Source organism: Microtus oregoni, unplaced genomic scaffold (genome assembly GCF_018167655.1).
Source record: "Microtus oregoni isolate MIOR12 unplaced genomic scaffold, Mior012 000042F_ref0000377, whole genome shotgun sequence".
NCBI lineage: Eukaryota > Metazoa > Chordata > Mammalia > Rodentia > Cricetidae > Microtus > Microtus oregoni.
In genome coordinates, this window is record NW_024543209.1 from 13131391 (window position 1) to 13147714 (window position 16324).

At 44.5% G+C, this 16324-nt stretch overlaps 1 protein-coding gene across 2 annotated transcripts in view; it reads left to right on the forward strand.

Annotated features, from left to right (window-relative positions):
• Window positions 1–16324, forward strand: part of Slc22a23 (solute carrier family 22 member 23) — a 153627-nt gene that overhangs the window by 32428 nt on the left and 104875 nt on the right. For both annotated transcript variants that reach the window (XM_041632924.1, XM_041632925.1), the window contains exons 2-3: window positions 4856–4959; window positions 11401–11555. In XM_041632924.1, coding sequence (XP_041488858.1) covers window positions 4856–4959; window positions 11401–11555 — 259 coding nt within the window. The remainder of the gene's footprint in view (window positions 1–4855; window positions 4960–11400; window positions 11556–16324) is intronic.

Consider the following 16324-nt stretch of genomic DNA (forward strand, 5'->3'; position numbering starts at 1 on the left):
CTGAGCCATCTCTCGAGCCCCATCCCATCATTTCTCTGGGAAATTTCTCTTAACACAGTCAGATAGTAACCTATCTTCTTCCAACTTTTCAATGATTTTTCTTATAAATTTTATTAGAGAATTCCTTATTACTGAAAACTGTTTTCTCTATGTCCCAATTTCCCATCTTCTTCAGAAACATGATTAGTTTTCTTGGTGACTAGTCTCTACTCTTAACAAATCGAGAAATTTGATAATTGCCTTAAAATGATACGACTTCTATTTCTTGTAGTCTGTCCTTTAAATCTATGAGTACAAAAAGCAGCCTACCAGATTTTTCCTGTCTTTTCTTAAGTCAGTTTTTGAACAGAACACATAGAAACCAGCTATGTCGTGTGAGATGTGTAAAATCACTCATTGTGCCCTTAAGTCTGGGGCCAGAGTCCCCTGTGGCATTGCAGGAAGCTTCTGAAGAGAGTACAGTGGCCGAGTGGGATGGTGGATTGGGCTGTGGCTTGAAGCTTTTATGATCCTGTTAAACCAGCTGATGGAGTGTTAACTTGCTTCATTAGAGGGCTGTTCCCATTGTTCTCTAGGGGATGGTTTCCAGGAGATGGAGTCCGTGCCAGGATGTACTGTTTCTGGAGGGTGGGGATTCAGCCTACATCTTCCTTGGGAACTATAGTTCAAGGAAACCCAGTCAAGGAAGGGACTCAATCAAGAATCAAGCACTGCTGTGGGCATTGCAGGAGACAGGGATTAAATGCAGGGCAACAGCTTTTCTTAAATTTCTGGAGTATAGGCCGGAGCTCCCAAAGGATTCCCAGCGTAACACCTTATGCCCAGCCTGCCCAGTGTTTCCTCTGGAAGCCTAGAAACTAGCAAGTCATTATCCCGGCCACTGGCTCCAGGATCTCACTCTTGTAAAGCTGTCATCAGACTTTTAGGCCCTGAGACCACCCGGTCCCTACCGAATCTGACCAGCATCGCAGAACTTCCCCTCAGCTCCCCAATCACTTGTTCTCTTTCAGCTCATCAGCCCTGAGATCAGAATGAGATAGCATGAAGAGCTATTTGTTGTGTGAACCTGACTAGCAGATGCTAAACCATATTTGAAACCTCCCTAAGGGTCCAGAAGTCGTGTTTTTAGCCCTATAGTTTGTACTACAGGAAGGTAAACCAGAAGGAGGTTTCTGCCATGTTGGCTGTCCAGTGAGCATCTCCCTCACCCCTAGAAATTAGGACAGCATAGCCACAGTGGAATGCGGGGACATGTTCAGGATATACTTGAAAGGTTTCCACCATTCCACTGGTATTGGTGGTTGATTGATAGAGGAAAGAGACAAGGAGGAGGGGCGGTAACCAAGCTCATTAAGTCCTGGTCTTAGACTTTTTACAACACTGCCTTAGTCAGATGTCTTTATTTTTAAATCTCAAAAACTTAGTAAACTGAGTAACCAATCACTATAATCTTATCTATAGGAATGAGAACAAATTTGAGAACCAGGTAATTTCAGAGCTTCCTCATACCTCTGAAATTCCTTGGTAGATTTTTCAAAAAAGATAAGAGTGTGCGAGGCCGCACCTCATGTGCCCAGTACATTTTTTGGTAGAAGTTAAACGAGGGAGCCAACTCCATAGATTCCCTCATTTCCCTCCCTCACCCCACTTCCACCCTACCCGCCACCTTCCTACCCACCCTCCAAGCCCGATGGAATGTGCCTCAAGGGTGGGCCCCAGCACGACCAGGGTGTTAGTGTAGGTGGATTCCCTGGAGTGAGTAACCCTAATCTTGCTAAGCCTGCTGGGTGCTCCTAGGCGCTGTGCTTGCTGACTCAGATCTGTATCCAGCTGAGGAAGCTGTATTGCACAGGTGGCAGTCTTGCCCTGGATTCCCTGGCCCACCACCCCAGGGTGGGTGAGGCACTGGGTGAGTCCCCACAGAGGCCGGGCTCACTGATGCCCTTTCCTTATTGCCAGTGTGAGTGGTTCAGTCTTCCTCTATGTCCTACTAATTTTCCACTCTGGCATTGTTAATTGATAGGGGTCATGTTGAGGTGACTACTGAACAACTTATTAGGTGGCAACTAAATTGGGTCATGGCTGCCCCAGGCCGGGTGTAGTAATTGCTCAGGTGACTGAGCTGGCAACAGTGCCAGCTATTTTCCCCACTTCCCTGGATGTTTTTTATTAAAGTCTCCTGTCTCCTGGCCATTTAGTATAAACATAATGTACTCTTTTGCAACATTTAACCTTGAGTAAACTCATCAATGGGAGGTCTGTGGAGATGGGAAAGTAGTTAAAAGTAGACTGAATGAAAGAGATGGCAGCTGGTGTCTCTCTCCCAGACAGCAACGCAGGTCAGGCAAGCTTAGTGCTTGCCAAGAAGATGCCAGACCAAAGTCTGTGCAGGTGTGGTGGAGCTGGGAGCTGATGGGTGCAGGTGCTGCCTCTCCCAGAATGTTTAAATGGAGCTGGGAAAACGGAATACACACACCTTGGTTATGACAAAGCTGTAACTCGTGTTTTAAGGCCAAGTCTGCCCTCCCGGCATTAGAAAGGTGTTTATTAGCAATTTTTTTCTTCTAGAAACATCAGTGCATGTTGGCTTCCCAGGCTGGCTTCAAGAGCCCACCTTAGCTGTCTGGAGCAAGTGGATGAAGTGTACTGATGTGTGTGGAGTGTTAGCCTCTTCCTTCCTGGGAGACCACTGAAGCCTGGGGTGATGAAGCTCACAGGCTGTCTCCACGGTGGTCTGGAAAGGCAGGGTGGAAACTTATGGCGTCCTCAGAAACAGGGCAGTTGGTCCATGTGGCTCAGGCTCATGGGAACAGCTCGTCAGCCTCCACTGCTGGGCTTTCCTGCACGCGTTTTCACTCCGAGCATGGGGATGGGGCCCCCAATCAACATTTCCTGCTCTTTCCCAGGTAATGGAGTCCCTGTGGTTCTGTAGCATCTGACCACCTACATGGCATTCCAAGCAGCCAACGGTCCTCCTCCCCAGACATATGAATACACCTAGAATACGAGCCTCAAACCATCCTTCTTGCCCTTTGTGTGGCTTGTGCTTCATCTTTTGGCCTTCCCTCCTTAGCTCTGATTCAGACCATCTGGGGCCAACTCAGTAGAGGAAGGAGTGTGTTACTCTCTCAAAGCCTCTGGATCCTGCCATGGAGCATGGGCAATCAAGGATCCCAAAGAGTCCTGGGCAGATGTCAAAGCAGTGACAGGTGCCCCCTTCCTTCTCTGTCTAGGTCAGTTCTTTCCTGGCAATTGCTGATACAGACAGTCTTTTCCAAATTCCACTAAAGCCAAGACCTATAGCTGTCATCCTTGGTCTCCATCAGATGCTTCAGAAAGAAGTGTGGAGACAGTCAGACCTGAGGGTACCAGAATCCATGAAATTACATTCTGCGTCTCCCCATAGGCAGATCACAGGAAGACACCTAAAAAGACAGTTCAGGTTGTGGCCCCGTGCCTTCCACCCCTTGTCCTCACCATTCCTGACTGCCTCCGGCCTCTTGTCCTATCATTCATGAATTTTCCCATGATGGGTCATTTCTCCAGCTAGAATCAATACCCTCCCCCACCTTTGTATCTCCCTTGACCTGGGGTCAAAAGCTCCAAGGTGGAACAGTAGCCGGAAGGGCTTCTCTGCCACTAAGGGAGCATGGCAACACAGAACAGCAAGGATGGGTAATCCAGTCCAGTCCTGATTGCACTAGCCACTCACTCCCTGTTCCCTTGTCCCTCTGACCTAGAGGGACACTGTGTGTGGGCCTCAGTCCTTTTCCACTTTGATAAATAGGAAAAATAGTCATTGAAGATCTCTCTCTCTCTCTCTCTCTCTCTCTCTCTCTCTCTCTCCCTATCTCCTCTCTTGTATGTGCATGGATGTTTGTGTGTGAGTAGGCATACATACATACATGCTATAACACACATGAAGATCAGAGGATAAGTGAGATCGGGTGCCTGTCTTCACTTATCTTCTTTGAGACAGGGTCTCTCTGTCCTTTGCCACTGCGTATGCCAGTCTACCTGGTCCACAAGCTTGCAGGGATTCCCCTGTCTCCACCTCTTATCTTGCTGCAGGAGCTCTGGGATTGCATTACCATACCAGCTTTATGTGGGCTCTGGAAATTCAAATCCAGATCCTCACACTTGTATGACAAGTGCTTTATGGACTGAATGATCTCCCCAGCCCTGAGGATCATTTTCATTTTTCCGATTAAATAACGAAACTTAACTGCACAAAGTTGACCAAGTCTGAGACTCCAGTGGTGCAAGTAGCCTTACAACACAATTCACAAGAGCATTTACAAGAAAAAAAAAAGAGAATATATTAAGTTCATAGCTCAGCCTTCACTATTCACTATTTTTTGTTTTGGGACTGCAGTTCAGCCAGTATAACAATGTGGGAATGCAGATGTTGCCTTTCATTTCCCTGTGTTGTTATAGCACCCCATAAGGAAACGTGACCAGACCTTCCCATCACTTGGATTGCAGCAGCTCTGTGGGGTGTGAAGGACTTTGGTCGCCAGCTGTCACCCGTTTCTCTGGCCATTCTCCTCTCCCTCGATTTCCTGTGGTTCTGGGAACAGAAGACACACATGTCCACAGATTTCATGTGTCACTCCTTGCAGATGTAGATAATCTGTTTAGACTAAAGCACACATTTCATTTTGTGGGCAAATTAGAATCCCTGTTGGATTTTCAGCAGTCTAATGAAGATATTCTTAGCGTCACATGTGGTATGGCCCCAATAGCACATCCAAGACCCTGGTAGGGTTATTGTAATGTCCTTGTGGTTGAGTGCCACTAGATGTGCGTATGTGTATGCGTCTCTCTGATTTACCTTCTGTTTGCCCCTCTCTAGTGGGATCTTGTGTGTGATAATGCCTGGAAGGTCCATATCGCTAAATTCTCCTTGCTGGTTGGATTAATCTTTGGCTACCTAATAACTGGATGCATTGCTGACTGGTGAGTACCAACACACCTGACACATGGACCTTTGGAAGGCTCAGCACACCTTTGCTAGCTAAGGAAGAGTGGTCAGCGTTTAACCCAGAGTCACTGTGCCTTTGCTCTGCTTGCCAGTGATGTCAGAATAGAAGCTGCCACTTGGAGAATGCAGAGGCCAAAAAGAATTGACCGCTACACATGACAGAGCAGGGGGAAGAGGATGTAAATTCATTCAAGACCAGCCTGCAGCCCCATTTAGTTCTGATGACTTATGCTTAGTTGGGAGGAGCATGGAGAGGCACAGCTGGGTGCCAAGTGGGTGGATGCACAAAGTACATTTTTAAAAAATTGGAGAGCTGGGTGAAGTGGAATATACCTGTAGTCATTGGGGACTGGGGCCAAGGACTGCTTGAACTTCATGAAGCCAACCCAAGCAACATAAATGATACTCCATGGCCAAAAATCTAAAAATTTAGTGAAGGAGTTGGAGTCCCTTCACCTTATGAATGGAGGTAGATGTCAGTTCGAATTAGCACCTTAAAATATCAGCTCATCTGAGAGATAGTCGCTGGCTTAGCCAGAAGCTGTCTCTTGGGTAATGTGTGGCGGTGTGGACAAGGGAAGGGTAGCAGTTAGAAATGAGACGGAATGTGTTTTAGGTGGACAGAAGGAGTGGGTTTCCAGATCAAAATATGTGGTTCAGGAGGAAATAAATGATGAGGAGGACCAGGAGGAGACGGACCCTGAATAGTGATAATGGCATCATTAGAACCTACTGCTTAGGGGCCGGAGAGATGGCTCAGTGGTAAAGAGAACTGGCTGCTTTCCCAGAGGACCCAGGTTCAGTTTCTGGCACCCACATGGTAAACTTCTTTTCGACTCTGAGAGCACCAGGCACAGACACGCATGCAAGCAAAACACCTATACACATCAAAATAAATATTTTTTTAAAAAAAGAGCCCATTGCTTACTGATCACTGTGTACCAGGCCACTTTCAGATATTTCCAAGCCTTAATTGTTTATTGCTGAAAAACTAGAGCCTAAAAGTTTAAGTCAATCCCCAAGTCCACTCAGCTGTGAGCTGCATTCAGGACTTGACACCACACCACAGGGCCCAGAACAGCTTCTCTGCCAGCATGGCACAACACTTTTCTTTAAGGCATTCTCTGGACACAAGAACTCTGTGGTGCTGGGTCCAAGAGGGAAGACAATTGCCTAATGTCAGGAACTGCCCAAGGACAAAGATGTGGGGTGGCTTTTTCCTACCCCACTCTTTTCACAATAATCTTTTTTGTGTGTGAATCAGCATGTCTCAGGCCTGTTGACATAGGAATGTCAGGAATGCTAAGGGATAGATTCGTGTGTGTGTGTGTGTGTGTGTGTGTGTGTGTGTGTGTGTGTGGTGCGTGTGTTAGTTAGCCAGGGCAGTGGGAATGGCTGCAGAGCTTTCTCAGGCCACTTTAACTAGTGGAAATTTCCTTCCTCGTCTAGTGTCTATTTGTGTGGATATACAATGAGATTTCCTGTGAGCCCAGAATCTGCTAAATCGCCATTTCTAGGGCACATTTCTTGTGTTCAGCATTAAAACTGTCAGTGACCTTTGTAGGCCTGTGCTAGGAGCTGTCTAGTTTTTGAGGATGGAAAGCAAGGTTTTATTTGACCAGATGCTTGGTTTGCTAGCTTTTCAGGATGAGCTGTACTGATCTGGCAGGCACTGCTTCCCAGGGACCTTCACTGAGAGAAATTAGAAATGTATACCAATATGATCCCTGGCCCTCCTTTCTGAGAAATGCAGACTTGATAGCACGTGCAGTGTCCTGGTTCCACGAGCAATAGGAAATGCAGGATTTTATTAAAGAATCCATAGAAGTGTAAGTTCTGTCGGGGTTTTTCTTACACATGTATACCCAGTAGCCTCTCTGGTGACAATCCAGGCCTGGGCCTGGTGACAGACAACTTAAGAGCTTAGATATTGCTCAGAGTGCATAGAATCTGGTGTCACAAACCAGTTCTCTGCAGTAGCTTTCTGGGGGCTAGGTTGGACAAGCAAGCAGGGATGTCCTAAGGAGGCATCACACGTCTGATGTTTGAGTAGTAGCTTTGGGGGAGCTTGAGTGGCCTTCATTTCAGCTTAGCTTTGTTCTTCCCACCTCTCCTGTCTGTTAGGAGGGTGGGTTGTATTTTGCTCTCTGCTTAAGCAGAGAAATCACCCCATTTGAGGGAGTGCCGTATCTTAAAACAGGGTCAGGTTCAGGTCTGCATGAGGAAGTCGTTCAAGTCATGATTCTTTAAAATTACAGTCAGCATAGACAGACATTGAAGTGGTAGGCTGCTTTCCTTGAGTTTCAGAGCTGTGGATATGTCTCGGTCATCAAGAGCACTTGCTACATAACCATGAGAATCCCCACCACCCATGTAAAAATCTGTACATGGCCACATGGCCCCTAATCACAGAGCTTTTGACACAGAGGCAGGAGGATTTGGGGGGCTTGCTGGCTGCTGGCCTATTCCCAGGTTAAGGGAGTATACTGGCTAGGTTTGTGTCGACTTGACACAAGCTGAAGTCATCAGATAGGACAGAACCTTAATTGAGAAAATGCCTCTAAAAGAATTGGCTGTAGGCAAACCTGTAGGACATTTCCTTAGTTGCTGTTGGAGGGCCTTCCCATTGCGGGTGGTCCCATCCTTGGGCTGGTGTTCTGGGTTCTGTAAGAGAGCAGGCTGAGCAAAACCACGAGGAGCAAGCCAGTAAGCAGCACTCCTCCATGGCTTTTGAATCAGCTCCTGCCTCCAGGTCCCTGCCTTGCTTGAGTTCCTGTTCTGACTTCCTTCTATGATGAACAGTGATAGAGAAGCATAAAGCGAATAAACCCTTTCCTTCCCAAGTTTCTTTGGTCATGGTGTTTATTTACAGCAATAGAAATCCTAACAAGACAACCAAGGACCCTGTTACAAGGGAATACAGTAGAGAGTGAGAGAGGAGAATATCTGATGTTCGCCTCCAACCCCAACAAATCACATACACTACAGACACACACACCACACCACACACACACCACACCACACACACCTATACCATACCTCACACACACATACTCTCATACACACATGAAAATATTTAAAATGATAAAATATTTTTTAAAAGGAAGACCTAGTTTCATTTTCAACATGTTAGTTGAGCTACATGTGAAAAACTCAGGACAGGGCTCTGTTGAAGAATGGCCTGTGTTTGTAATAGCGTTAACAGGCGGAATGGAGGCATAGTTGGGGAGATATAAGCTGAAGAACCCCAGGAAAGAGGAGGTGGCTCAGGCATTTGTTTCTGCAAAGCAGCATGGGATACCAACCAGGTTCCTTATCCACTGTGCCTCTCTCTTACCTGCATGACTATCTGGTCCAACACCCAACCCCCATCCCTGCTGATAGAAAACTTCAAAGTGGATATTATCCTACAGGTTCTTTGCCAGCTTGCCCCATCTTTTATAAACAATTTCTGAATAAAAATCTCCTTCAAGCCAGGTAGTGGTGGCACATGCCTTTATTCCCAGCACTTGGGAGACAGAGGCAGGAGGATCTCAGTGAGTTCAAGGCCGGCCTGGTCTACAGAGTTAATTCCAGGACAGCCAGAACCGTTACACAGAGAAACCCTGTCTCAAAAAAAAATCCCAACAGAATAAATAAGTAAGTCAGATCTCTGCTAGTCACTTCACTGGTGTGGGATGTCTGTCTGGAGACCCAGTATCAGTTCCCGGTGACTGCTGTAACTAGCTATTACATGCTTGGTAGCTTCAATACAAATCAATCATTTTACAGCTCAGAAGCCTAACATGGGTGTCACTGGGATAAAACCAGGACCCCATCAGGGCAGCGCTCCTTTGTAGACGCTCAGGGGACAGTCAATTTCTTGTCTTCTCTAGCCCCTAGTAGCCACTTGTGTGTTCTGGGTTTATGACCCCTTCCTCCATCTTTAAAACCAGTAAAATGGAATCAAGTTCTTTCATGCTACTCTCCTTGGAAAATTACCAAATTTGAGGTCCTTAGCTGCAATCCCATTTTCAGAGTCTCTCTTGCCCCAAAAGCAAAAAAAAAAAAAGACCAGTTTCTGAGCCTTCAGATAATTACACCTTGGAATCCTGGAAGATAAAGGCCTTTGCTGTCACTCAGCTGGAATCCCACTCTGGGGAACCAGCTCATAGGAGGCTTGTATCTTTCACGTAGTGATGTAGCGAACGGTCACTGAGTTGCCAGCACATTTCCACACAAACTCCGTAGACACCAGTGGAGAAAGTGTGGCCTTTCTCACCTAGCTCAGGGATGGTGTGGTATAAGCCTGGATGCAAAACCAAGGTGTTTGTTCTGACTTCAGAGGCCACAGTCCCCACTGATTGATAGGTGTGTTTTACTGATTTAAGTAATCATTTGGGAGGGAGGTAAGTGGAATGTGTTTTATGAGATTTAAAAATAAAACTCAATCCTCTTTTCTGAGACAAAATGAGAATAGGAAAAAAAAAACAGGTCTGAGCATCAGGAGTAAGTGGGCATGGTAGCGTACACCTGAGACTGGAGGATTTGGGGAGGTGGGAGGTAGGACCTACCAATTTGAGGTCCACCTGGGCTACACAGAGTTCTAGGTTCGCCAGACTGGGCTGCACAGAACGACAATATCAAACAATAGCAGAAGTGCAGGAAGGTTGGAAGTTGAAATGTTTAGCTTGGGGATTCAGGCCAGGCCCATCCTGTTCTTTTAAGAAGTGAAGCAGAGCCCATTCCCAGGTGAGGTGGGTACAGGGAATTAAACATAGATGATAGAGATTTGTATTGTATACTCTACTTCCTATTAAGAGGACAAGTAAGCCATGCTTTAAATGTACTTCTGCGAGTGAGTTGGGTACGGACAAAGGCATCTGTAAGATCTTTCCTGGTAAGGACTTTGTGACCCCAGCCCGAACACAAAGGCTTTTCATTATTATAAACTCGTAGCCGTGGCCACATATCCCCAAACCAAAAAGACTAATTCAAATGGGTGGACCATTAGAAAGTCTTTGTGTTTATATTATAGTATAAATGTTGTATTTTATATATTTACATTTTATATTTAAAACTATTAAATATTTCTTTTATGTTTTACATATTATGTTATATATCTTATATTACATGTTATAAAAGTTAAAGTTATGGGAGATGGAATAGGCCTCGCAGTACTTTATCTTTAAAATGAGCTTTAAGTGGGAAAGCATTTGCATATGTACAAAACCTGTCTCTTAATGTGCACAGTTCAGTGATTTTGACTGTGTTTACGGAATTAGGTCCTTTGCCCAGTCTGAGTTTACATCCCTTCCATTGTCCTTTCAGAGATTGTGAAATGTGCTCATAAACATTCTCTGTTCTCACCCTGCCCCAGGCAGCCACAATTTTACTGTCTGTTTCTTTGGCTCCCCACTCCAGCCCCCCACTTTTTACTTGAAGTCATAAGTGTCTAGGACAACTAAAGCCACTTCACTACCCTTTGTGGTATTGAGGGCACCAGTCTGCATTTCCTCCCTTCCCTCTCCCCCCACCTTCTCAGTCAGTTATCCTTCCAGCCCAAACCCAAGCCAGTTGTGTTAAATATTAATTTGCTTGCTGCAGCTGTGTTGCCATAGTTTTACTTGTAATAAGTAGAGAAAGGTGAATGGTCAGTATGGGGACGAGGGAACTCGTGGTTTTTCAGTTTCCATGAGGCTGCCCCATCTGCCCTCTGATTGCCCCCAACTACATTGTCCCCTAGTGGTCATTGATTGGGCACCGACCAGCTCTGGGTGTGGTTTGTGAACTCACTATACCACTGCCCTTTGCTGCGGGTTCTACTGTCAGACACCAGAGCTTTTATTTACAGTCCAAAGTGTCTAGGCTTCGTGTATGATTCCTGTAGTCGTCTTAGAATTACATGTTGCCATGTAGCTGAAGCCAATTGTAGCTGGCCCAGCCCTGGACCTATATAGGTTGCCTGTGAAACAAGATAACCTCCCCAAGGTAACAAGTGGAGAACAGAAGTGAAACCTTCCCTCCATGTCCATGTTGACATTTGGGCTGGTTCCAAAGGTCAGCAGTTTCTCAAGACATTTTATGCTGGGCGTGTCAAGGTTTGTGTTTAGGGAGTTATTACTGATTTTGTTCTCTTGCCTTCAGCTATCCCTGTTTATACACAGAGATAGACTCAGCAATGGTCACCATCATAATTTTCTCTCCTATAGCTGTTTGAGCAATGCTCTCTCAGTCCTAGAGGAGGATGTATGTGGTTCAACATCCCACAAGAGGCCTCTATCCCAAGGGAGTAAGCTATGATCTAGGCAAGTGGGTACAGGTACTATGAAGACATTTAGCTACTACCCCTTCAGTGTATGTTGAGTGCTCACTGGATGCTAACACTGCCGCCTTGTTTAACACGGATGCCTGACTTCTCCCCTCTTTGCATGCAGGGTTGGTCGGCGGCCGGTACTGCTCTTTTCCATCATCTTCATTCTGATCTTTGGACTGACTGTGGCACTGTCGGTGAATGTGACAATGTTCAGCACACTCAGGTTCTTTGAAGGATTCTGCCTGGCTGGAATCATCCTCACCCTGTATGCGTTACGTAAGTAGGAAAACCAGCCCAAGTGTTGCTGCCTGAGAGGTTCTGGGCTAGTTGTGGGGTGAGAAACACACACTCTGAAGTCTGTGTGGTTACAAAAAAAGTTTCCAACTGGGGTTCAGTGCCTGCATCAAGCAGAATAGAAGTTTGTGTAATGGTTTGGAGATATGGAGATCAGCTCAAGCAGACATGGGGGGGGGGCTGCTGATTTCTCTGGAAGTTTTTGTGCACTCTAGAATGCACCGTTGGGTACCCTAGTCCTGGTTCTAGCAGAGCATCCTAGAGAACTAGTCCGCGTAAACTGCCCTTGACTATCCTGGACTCCTTGAGATCTTTTCTTCTACTTTGAGGCCATACAAAATCTATATTTTTAATATTCTTTTGGATGTGACTGTGAGTGGTCTGGATTTGAATTGTCAGCTTTAGTATAGCATATTAGGTGGCAAGACTTGGTAGTTTGCTCTTTTGAAATAGGATGAAAAAAGCCATCAGGGGCTCTAACATGTTTGTTTCCCACATGATCTCCTTGGTCACATATGGGTATGTTTTTCTTACCTGTATTCGATTCTCTGGAAGACAGCTACATGCCCACAAGAGAAGGAGACTCTGCAGACATTGTACTGGTTGGTTTTGTGCTTCTGGCCACCGTGGAAAGACCTGTAGGATCATTGGGCAGATAAGGTTCTGACTTTCCTGATTGTTGATAACAGGGAGGAGTCAGGTCTTGATTAGGTAGTACTTTCTAGAGTAATAAATGCAAATAGATGTAATTCTTTTCAATTTGCATTTTTTTGAGATATGGTTTCTTTGTGTAGCCTTGGCTGATGTAGAACTAACTGTGTAGATCAAATTGGCTTCTGCCTCTGGAGTGCTGGAATTAAAAGCATGCGCCACCACCACCATCACCGACTCAATTTGCATATTAAAGACATCTTTAGGTAACCTAAATTTCTGTCCCACTAGATACACAAATCAGTTCATGGCATAGCATTTTAACCATAAGAAAGTGGATATGGGGAAGGCCAGAGTATCTTCTTCCATCCTTTCTAAGAGTAAGCTGAATTGTAGTTTCTTATGGGTCACCTGTTACAGTGTTTGTCTTTATTTTCTATAACCTGAACTGTGTTGTTGGTTTTAGACTTACTGACTTGTACTGACAAACATCATTGTGCTGTTGGCCCTGTGAAAGTCGCTGATATATTTCTGTTGAATCTGAGAGAGGCGGCTTTCACGGGAATATGTGCTTGATGGACCTCTTTCTTGCCCTGCCCTCCTCCATGTCTGATACTTGGACCCTTTCTTTAGCACAAGTCCTTTGGGCTGTAATTCTAGTTCCCCGTGGACCATCTCTTCTAGTAGGGCCTTATGAGTCAGAGATTACCACAGGCTTCTGACAAACCAATTCATTTTTTTTGTTTGTTTGTTTATTAAGCTTGAAAAGAATTTTGGAAGCTGGGGAGAGGGCTCTTGTTCTACAAAGACCATACTTAGTCTAAGAAATGGGTTTGCATCTGTCTTTGAGGTAGAGAATCATATATCCTGGTTATCTGCCCCTTGTTCTGAAAAGAGTCACATAGTAAAAGTTTTAGGCATTGTGGGCCATATGGTCTTTGCTACAGCTACTTAACTCTGTCACTGTAACGGGAAAGTGGCCATGCATATACATACTATGCAAATGAGAAGCTGTAGCTCTGTTACCATACGACTTTATCCACTGAAGCAGACTGTGGACCATATTGGGCCAGTAGTTCAGAACCTTCCAAGCAATGGTAGAAGTAATTCCTGTGTTGGACTGACAGCACAAGCTCTAAGTCCTGTGCTTTCTTAATTTCATCTTTGTGCAATATTTTCTGTCTTCAATAATTTTGTATATATTTGTATAAGCGATCTGCCAGTCTAAAGCTATTATTAAAAGAGATTATGAAATGGGGCTGGAAAGGTGGCTCCATGGTCAGTGCTTGCTGCTCGTCAGAGGACTGAAGTTTAGTTTCCAGTACTCATACTCCGCACCCTAGAGCCACCTGCGAGGAATCCTGTACCCTCTTCTTCTGTTCACCACAGTTGCCTACACACATACACACACACAAATAAATAATTAACTCATTTTTTTAATGTGACATATATTTTTAAAGTTGAGAATAACGGCCAAACATCATGACACAGACATTGCAATGAAAACGTCCAAGTATTACACAGTGGCCTCCTGTGTGAGCTAATAGATTATTTCAGATAGTACAACTTAAATGAAGCAAAAGAATGTCAACAGTGGCTTGAGAACCCATTGAAATGATGAAGAGGGGGAGGGTTTTGTTAGGAAATGACAGACAAGTCATTGGAGAGTCAGTTCTATGACGATGGAGAATTGAACAGAAAGGAAGCAAAGTCACGATTGGCAGATGAGGTTGGGGTAGACATGGGTAATTGGTCTGGGGTGACCCAGCTCTCCAAATCTCTGTCTGGATCATCTTGAAGAAATACATGAGCTGGTGACAAGTCATAAAGAGGTGCTCTCAGTCAACAGGGCAGGGAGCTATGAATTTCCAATTAGCGAACTTGCTAGCTTTTTCTACACACGAAGCATATGCCCATAGTAAAACCTGTGATTTTGCTTAGAGGACTCACTGATAAGTTGGGCCATGGGGTAAGTAGTTCTTAGCTCCAAAGACAGCTGTAAAACTTCTGGACATTAATTATTTGCAAGTAACATTTTTAATGGTCCCCAAATTTTCTCTTCCTTCATCTAGAAGCTTTTTATATCCCTTATGACCTCTGCTGGGAAGGGCTGGCCTTTGTTAAAACAGATCTTAGATTTATTCTGTTTTAATGTTGCATGTGCTTGGCTGTGGAACTAGCAAAGCAATGGTTTTTGCCATTTTGATTTCTGTAGTTTATCATGAGGGTAGGCTATTTCATTTCAAGGAATGCTGTCACTGGATAGTGGTGGCACAGGCCTTTAATCCCAGGCAGAGGCAGGTGAATCTCTGAGTTTGAGGCCAGCCTGGTCTATAGAGTGAGTTCCAGGACAACCTGGGCTACACAGAGAAACCCTGTCTGGAAAAACCAAAAAAAGAAAAAAAGAAAAAAAAAGGGAAAGAAAGGAGAAAGAAATGATGCTGACTATGGATGTTTTCTGCTTTATTTGTAAGACTGCCTAAGCTTTTAGTTTAGCTTTTTTTTTTTTCTGCTTTGGATTTTGTTCTAAGGTACACTGTGGTTAAATATTCTACCTTTTAAACTTTTGTTTTCTTCAAGTTGCCAAGTGGATAAGTGGTTGTGTAATTAGGACATAAAATAGAGATTATTGGCGTCTTCCCAAGGATTTGAAGAGCAACAGAGAACAGGCCAGGCCTGTGCAGGACCACAGCAGGGGTGCCATCCTGCTGCTAAGACCATTGTGAGGCACCCAGGCCCTTAAACACACTTGGGCTACATCAGAGGGTTGGTTTTCTTTTTTTTTAAACCTATAAACATAAGAGTATTTGCATTCCCACATACCCACTCACACATGGTGGGACACTAGATTTAGTTGTAAGAGACACAGACAAGAGCTATAAATCACATCTCCCCATCTCTGTATGAAAGTTGTCTTATCAAAGCCTAAAGAGATGGCTACATAACCAGCTGTGGCTGATTGTGGTCTGACCCTCATTCCCAGCTAAGAAGGTAATGTCACAGGCTAGGTGGTCCGGCACTGTTTAAGATGCATCTGTCTCCAAGGCAAGCCTCTTTACTGTGGCACTTAGGAAACTGTCAGTTGGATGGCTTGAGACTAGGGGTTTGGGGCTGGTCTAGGCCTGCATAATGGGACACATCCCTTTTAAATGAAATAATAATAATAGCCAAGATTATTGGTTTGTTTGTTTGTTTTTCAAGTTGATTTGATGCTGGATGTAGTAGGGGTTTTTTTGGTTTTGTTTATTTGTGAATTGTAGCTATATAACTTTTTTTTTTTTAACTAAGAATGATAATTTTCTTGAGAACCCTCTCGGTGATTCTCATAATAATAATTCTTCTTAAGCCTAGCTAAGCAGCCTAAACAATTAAGTAAATTTTATATATCATCAAAGAGTGATGAGAAATTGTAAGGTTTCTAAGTTACTGATGACATTGCAAAGTTAGCGTCTAAAGTCTTGATTTAATTGCTAAATAGACTAGAAAACAATCTGGACTTTGCACTAGGTGGGGTGTTGGTTTTTTTCCTCTGACATGACACTGATGAGTTTAAACTCTCAAGGGAAGGTTGGATAACTTCTAATCCACGGGCCAGGATGATACTTGTATTCTTACTGTACTGTGTATTTTTTTATGCTTACATATCCTTCTGAAGTCCTCTAATTTGTATTATTTTCTGCATTTGTCTGTGTTGCTGAAAATCTAGGAACTTAGTCAACAGAGCTGTTATACTTTTTTTTTTTTAACTTTTTACTTAAATGACTGCACCAAATGGCTCCGTGTAGTGAGTGTAGTGAGCAGCAGACGTGTGGAATGAAGGGAATGGAGATTGTTGAGCTATGGAATGAAGAGAATGGAGATCGCCTGTTGAGAAAGTAGTTGACTGCACTGGAGAGCAAACATTTGCCTTGCGTTTGGGGGGAGGCACCTTCCATGAGAATATGTGCTTGGTGGGTCTCTTTTTCGCCCAATTCTCCTCCTCTGATATCTGAGTCTTCCTGTATTAAATCCTTCTGGGCTATAATTTTAATCCTGGTCCCCTGTGGGCCAACTCTGCTGACAGGGCCTTTTCCACCAAGGGTTTGAATCAGAGTTTACCA